Source organism: Cupressus sempervirens, chromosome 2 (genome assembly GCF_028749045.1).
Source record: "Cupressus sempervirens isolate cs-2001-9-10 chromosome 2, ASM2874904v1, whole genome shotgun sequence".
Lineage (NCBI taxonomy): Eukaryota > Viridiplantae > Streptophyta > Pinopsida > Cupressales > Cupressaceae > Cupressus > Cupressus sempervirens.
This window is the reverse complement of record NC_143119.1, coordinates 247,557,828-247,565,211: the sequence shown is the minus strand read 5'-3', so window position 1 is coordinate 247,565,211 and position 7,384 is coordinate 247,557,828. Positions and strand designations below refer to the sequence as shown.

Genomic DNA, 7,384 nt, shown 5'->3' with positions numbered 1-7,384 from the left:
TTCCACTACTATATAATAATATAAAATAAGAAAATATAATATTTATCTTTGGTCATTTCCAAGTCTAATAATGTTGTCTACTTGAACACGATTGCAATCTTTGTAATTATTAAAATTAAAGTATTTTTTAAAGTAAAAAAGAACTACAGTCCCTAAAGACTTTATGTGGAAATTGCCTTACTTGAATTCCTTGTGATTATTGTGTCTTTTTAATTGCAATAGAAATAAAGTCCCAAAAGACTTTTTGTGGAAATTACCGCATCCTTTTTGGACTTAATAATTTAATATGACTACATTTGAGACTGCGAACTTTAAATGCCTTCTTGAGAGATTGTAAAGATGCTCAAAAGAGAGCTGTCTTGAGTAGGAAGATCACAGGAAGTCTACCTTGAATTAGAGTTCCAAACATTAAAGAAAGACATGTCCAAAGACATCTGTCCAGGAAGGAAGTCGTGAAACAAATTTTGAAGGCAAATAAGAAGAGTGTATTCTCATTTTGAACCCTCTCCAAGTCCCACTGTCCCACACGCAGACGTCACAGGGCAGGGAGTATGACATCACAGTCATTAATGGCTCTTCGCCGCCTGCAAAAACCAAAAGATAACTTTACCGCCATCGCGGAAACTGCGTGCACATTGTACGATTCAGACATTGACAAAGCAGATCTGGAAAAATTATCTAGTCCGAAACTTCCGCGTCTTCCACTGAACTACGGGCGGTCCGCGACTAAACGGGGGTTTGATTCTCTTACCACGACGTTTCCTTTCTCGCAGATTTTCTCCGCGTGCCTCTTTATAAACCGAATTAAGGCCCTCCAAGTCCCTGCATTCGAACCACATTGCATTTTAAGATCTTTACATTCTTCTAAAATTTCTAATCGCCTAAAGTTCTTGAAATTTTCAATCCTCCCATGGCAACAAAGGTACTAATTTTCCTTCTTTTCTTTCTAAATTTGTTAGTTGAAGTGGTGATCACTGGCTAATGGTTGTGTTCTGCAGAAAATAGTGCTGAAATTGGCCATTCATGATGAAAGCAGCAAGCAAAAAGCTCTCAAGAGTGTTGCAGGGGTTCAAGGTTCGAACCTCTTACTATTCGCTTTCAAACGTTAAAATTACTCATTTATTTTCTTGCAAAATCTGATGAATATTTGTACTGCAGGGGTGGATTCTGTGGCCGTGGATACGAAGGAAAACAAGATCACTGTGATTGGGGATGTGGATCCCGTCTGTCTGGCCTCTAAGCTCAGAAAATATTGCTTCACAGATTTGGTGAGCGTGGGACCTGCGAAATAAGAGAAAAAGGAGGAGAAGAAACCTCAGGGGGATGCAAAGAAGGAGAACAAAGTAGAGGCTCCAAAATTTGAAATTGTGTATGTGCCCCACAGCCACGACTTTAGACCATATGAATACACCGTTGTGAGAGATGAATATCCTACTACTTGTGTTATCTGTTGACTGTGCTGTAAAATTAGCCACCATTTGTAAATTAGGGCTCCAGAACAGAGCAGAGAAGAACAGGGCATGAAATATAGGGTTTCTAAGTTTAGAGGCATCCTGGATTTGTACTGTAATGCGAATGCGTTTTTTGGTTTTCCTTTTGCTTTGCATTGCGTTTCATTTATCAAAATGGCTGTGAGAAATTAAAATTCCTTGAGTGTAATCATGAGAAGTATGCAATATCTTTATTCGAACAGTGCTTACATTAGAACAGAGTTTTGTGCTGAGAAGATCAGCAAAGCAAAAAGGAGATTGCGATTAGCAAATGAGTTTGACTGCATTTTTGGGCTTCTTTTGGATCACATAAACAAAATCTCCGACACCTGGCGAAGTAGAAGAGGTTGTAAATCCACCACTATCCAACTCACTCAAGATAAGTCCGTAACAGGACTCGAAACCTGACCACATTTTGAAAAATTATAGTCTAATTTTAATTAGTTGGTATTTTTAATGGAAGAAAGCCTGAAAAAGCCTTAAAACCTTATGTTGTTTAGATCATAAGAGACTGTACACGCAACAAATCAGGTAATAAAGCTTGGACAAATGAAATAAAAATCATGGTCCAGCATATTCTGGCAGAGAAACCTCGCAAAGAAATTTGTCCAACCAAATATTTACTTTAAAAAAATATTGAATCCAACTCACAATTTGGCATTTCTACCTTCCCATTACAGGATTTTGGTAATAAAACAATTGTGATATTTTTATTAGGATTAAACTCTGTGATTTTGAGTCAAACTCATTGACCCATGTTTCATGAGTAGTGATTCAACATGAATCCATCTCTCATGAGAATAAATGGAACACGTAGACTCATTGGATCTAGGTGATGGTTAAGTGCGCCCAAACTGGAGTAGTACTGGGATGGGTGACCTTCCGGGAAGTCTCGGTGAGGGAGGAAACTCCATAGTTAAGCATGCTCAAGTTGGAGTAGTATTGGGATGGTGACCTTGTGGGAGTCCCAGTGTTTCACCCTCGTGAGCATCACCTAGATCCAATGAGTGCTAAGTGTTCATTTATTCTCATTAAGCCAAGAGGCTTTCTACAGTGGCAACAATATTCAATGTAAACATTTTTCATTTTGAAAAAAATATGACTTTCATTTACATGTTAGAAAAACAAAATAGAAATAAATTAAATATAATTATAATTAAAATCGTGAAAATTATAGAGAGGAAATGGAAGTAAAAATGAGGCAGATGAGGAAGTAATTATGGGATTATGAAAATAGGCGCCTCGAGAAGGATATCTCTCGGCTTATTTAATATATATAAGCTAGTGATAGATGGATTCATATTGAATCACTACTCATGAAACATGGGTTAATGAGTTTGACTCAAAATCACATAGTTTAATCTTGATAGCAATATCACAATTTGACTTGCTGTGGAAATTATCTCCTACTTATCAATGAAACAATTGTAATCAATAAGAAATATTTATTAATTAACATCCACTAGGTAGTAAGTAGTATGTGTTCTAAATTTTTAATCCCGTTTGGGCCTAGGGCATGTTTACTGTGCAAGGTTGTTCGAAATTCAAGTTGAATCGATTATTGAAAGTGACTACATTAGTAAATTAGTAAATTGGAAAATGTCGTTATATTTTGTTAGGTGCAACTCATTTATATATATCGAGGGGAGATTATCTATGAAGCCATCCAAGGTAATCTTCTGCACATAGTATTCTTATATTAGAAGTCGAATTTTACTAATTTTTTGGTTTATGTCAGCAGGTGAGTTAAAAGTCTAAAGCTATGGTTTTGGCTTTTGGATATTCATGAATAAGAGTCTAAAGTTAAGCTTTTAGGTTTTGGGTATTCATGAATCTGTGAATCTAAGTGTGAAGTGATCAAAAATAGCATTTCAAAAGTGTCACTTAGTGTATTCTATGTTCTTGCATCAATAAGCATTCATTAAAAAATATCAATACTTGTGGCCAATGTCTTAGTAGTCTTTATGAAATTACCCAATAGTTGTGCACAAATGGGCCGATTAACAAAAAAAAAAGCTAAAAAATAATCGACTATTATTACACGTGTGATGAGTTATTAATACACGTGTTTACATTTTTGGGGTCTTTGAATAGTAGTAATTGAGGGATAAACATGAAAAAAAGATCACAATCGTTGGACCCCCTAATGGTAATTGGATACTTCCCCCTATTCACACTTGAATAGGATTAGATGATCTTACAAATGGTTCCTTACAAGAATCTAATCTACAAATTATGTTATTAATGAACACATTAAACATTAATATTATTAGATTTGCACAATCCATTTGAAATAAAAATTTATGTTTTTGGATTTGATTGGGTATTTTTTTAGCATAACGTTTCGGATCACACTCTATGATCCAACATCAAGATGAGAGAGTGATATATTTTTTTAGCATCAACATTTTAGATCACAAAGTGTGATCCAAAACATTGATGCTAAAAAAAATACCCAATCAAATCTAGAAACATGAATTTTTATTTTACATTAAGTGTTGTCATCTTAAACTTCTGATTAAATTGTTTAGGAAAATAAATATTACAAATAATCGAAACAGAAAACTTTTTAGTGAATTCTTTCAGGAAAGAAATCAACAAAAAACAAAGGTGGTCGTTTGTCTCATCCAAGTGAGGATGAATCAATAATGTGTATTATTTAGTTAATAGTGTAATTAGTTATATTTTTAAAATTAAATTGTCAAATTAGTTATATTTTCTAAATTCAGTTGTCAACTATACAAAAGAATATATGTTTTAGTAGTAAATTCATTTGAAATTTTCATAAGATATCTACACAAGTTTTTCAATGACATCATTCAAAATAGCTTTCAAGTGGATTGAATGATTACTATAATTATCTATTTCTATAAATATGAAAATATCAATAATCTATCAAACTACTACACAATAATGAATATTTTAGAAATATTCTTTCACACTCCCAATTATACTCTCCCTTGGGTAGGTTATACTTAAATGTCGTATGGCCTTCACTCCTAGACCTAAAATAAATGATCTATTTTAATAATCTTCTACCAACTATTCCATATCTACCTCAACCAAATGAATAATATTGTCAAATTTTCCTACAGAGCAATTGAAAGGTAATGATGTAAATTCAATACATCATTTCCTCCAGGAATGATATTGGTTATGTATGCAAAATGGCCAGTGTAATTATCTCTAGTAACCACTTGCAGGGATAAGACAAGCTTAAGCCTATAGCTTAGGTAGAGTTGATGTTTGATGCTTGTTCACTAAAACATGCACACATCAAGTGTAGTTGCTCACAATATAAATAGTTGAAACAAATGTATATATAGTCCAAAATGCAACTAATGAAAGGACACTTTAGTAACATAATTATTCATATGTATTTGAATGTTACAAAATCATTCCTTACATATTTAATCATTAGTGTGCATCATAATCAAATCAATTCATTAAATTAAAGCATTAAATAATCATTTTATTATGGCAATACTATAAATATACAATGATAGAACCATGCATAACATATCTATCAACATGATAAGGGAGAATATTGCAGATTATCAATAGTAACATCAATTTAACATAATCAATGTTCTCAAATACAAAATACACCAAATATCATCATAAAATATCTTGTCATGCCATACTAGGATCATCATGCATATATGATGAAAATGGTAAGAAAACTATAATATAACATAGATATGTCATAATGATATTGGTAAAACCAAATAATGTACTACAATCAAAAGCATCTCACAATACTAATACATGACCACATCCTACAAATACTCATAAAAACAAAAAGAGTCTAGCTTGGATCAAAATAATACAAAATAGAAATACAACCTTGGGAGGCATTGCATTAATGATGGAAAAGTAAAAACCTATGATGCCATGTGTGTAGAAGGTTTTAAGAACAATCTACTAAGTGTGAGTTAGATGTGTGATAAAGGCTACAATCTCTCATTCAATGCAAAAGGTTATGAAAGTAGGAAATGTGACACTGAAAAATAGTTTCAAAATAAAGTCAATGGAAAGAAAAAAATTTCTATACAAAAGGAAGAAAGTATCTTTGACATAGAAGGTTGGGACATATCAATTTTATGACCATGTGAGAATTGGTTTAAAAGTTGTAGTAATAAACATGCCCAAGATCAAGAAGCCTCCATCTACTAGCTACAAACCATGCCCTGAAGTAAACATACAAGGACCCTGGAAGAAATACTCAAATTTAAAAAATATGAAAGGAAAGAATCCAAAAGAGCTATGTAAGAAGATTGTTACCATAAAGCCCAAAATCTTGCAAGTAATTCCAAAGATCAACACAAAGAGAGAAAATATTATTGAAGGGGAAAAATAAATGAAAAACCCCATGTGAACTATTGTGAATGAGGCAAAGTTGAGGCAAAGGAGAGAGAGAGAGAGAGAGAGAGAGAGAGAGAGAGAGAGAGAGAGAGAGAGAGAGAGATTAAAAGAACTACATTGAGAGAGAAGCATCTCTTTAGAGAGATAAGAAGAGAAGTTATTTAGTAACTTTCAAGTGTATTAATGCCACATTCATAAGTGTGTGTGCCAAGTGGCATAATCCTCTTAAGGAGTATAATATAATTTCCTTATAAAAGGAAATACAAGAAATGACATGTCCTCATATATGACAAGAGGAAAAACAAGTGAGATGTCCTCACACTTGGACTAGAGGACAAGAAGAGATACCTTAGTTTATCCCAAATAAATAAAAATACAACCAATGAAATATTATTATTTCTAACACCCCCCTTTAATCTTTAATTAGTGAGATTACAACTTGGGGCACCAAACCCAATTTACAAACAAATGCAACTTGATCTTCGACATAAGGAAGAAATTGAAATATCTTCAAGTGTGCAAGAGGTCTTTTGTCAACGTGGGTACATTTTATACATTTCTCTTTGTAGAGCCAAGAGAAGTGAATGGGTCCTTTGGATGTGTTAAATATGAAGTATAGCTACATCTTTAAGTGGATTTGTGGTGCATAGGATGTGTAAAAATATAATGATGTCTTATATGTGTCTTGATGGATCACCTGAAATATAAAATCAAGAAACAAGGCAACGGTTCACAAGGAGAATTCCATCTTACATTTAAGTTAGAATTTTTTTTAAAGTATAAAACTATGAGAAAAATCTTATAAACTAAGATAGAGTGATAAAGATGTAACTTGTCACCACAAAGCAATGGAGCTAACATGATATCAAGATAAATCATGTGCTCAAAATATCAAAAAAATGTTAGATATGAAAGTATTGATCAATGCTCTCATGAAAGGAATATACCAATATCCAAATGACGAAAACCAAGGTCAACTAATGAAACACATATCAACATTGCATCAACATCATGGATATAGACAATCCACTAATGAGTCATTTCATTGCAAGTCAATGGGCCAAAAATCCATAACATGCATGATACATGATCTAAGCAATGAAGCATGCATAGCATTATCACATTAGTATATTTACTAAGGAAATATGAGAGAGCCAAAGATAAATAAGTAGAACATGTGACTCAAGCACTAGATCAACTCAAGATCCTGATTTGGAAAATATATTTTCTATTAGATACCAAAGGGAAGGATTATGAGTAGACAACATATTGCCTTCAAATAAGAATTCCAACTTGGTACACAATAGTTTTAAGAGCAATATGCTTACTATGATGAAAAAGATCAAGATGGGTCAAATAAACTGAAAATGGTGAGAAACTCCATGAATAAAATCCTCTTCATGAGGAATAAATTGGAACGAAATGGAGGAAAAATCCATATAAATATCATTCTTTAATATGGAACCAAATGAAGCGAAACACCATAAATATCATCCTCTCAATGTAGAACAAGAAAAATAAAAATAGAG

At 33.0% G+C, this 7,384-nt stretch overlaps 1 protein-coding gene across 1 annotated transcript; it reads left to right on the top strand.

Moving 5' to 3' along the window:
* The first annotated feature begins 765 nt into the window (after positions 1–765).
* On the top strand, positions 766–1,593 carry LOC149571969 (heavy metal-associated isoprenylated plant protein 39-like). The gene is made up of 3 exons (XM_089813354.1): positions 766–922; positions 999–1,074; positions 1,159–1,593. Exons 1-3 carry the CDS (start codon positions 911–913, stop codon positions 1,290–1,292), a joined length of 222 nt encoding a protein of 73 aa, XP_089669480.1. The 5' UTR covers positions 766–910; the 3' UTR covers positions 1,293–1,593.
* The last annotated feature ends 5,791 nt before the right edge of the window (positions 1,594–7,384 follow it).

What these genes read in the sequence shown, in the direction of transcription:
- LOC149571969 (XM_089813354.1), top strand. An exon ending in GAGTGTTGCAGGGGTTCAAG is followed by an intron (nt 1,075 to 1,158) that starts GTTCGAACCTCT and finishes TTTGTACTGCAG; the next exon opens with GGGTGGATTCTGTGGCCGTG.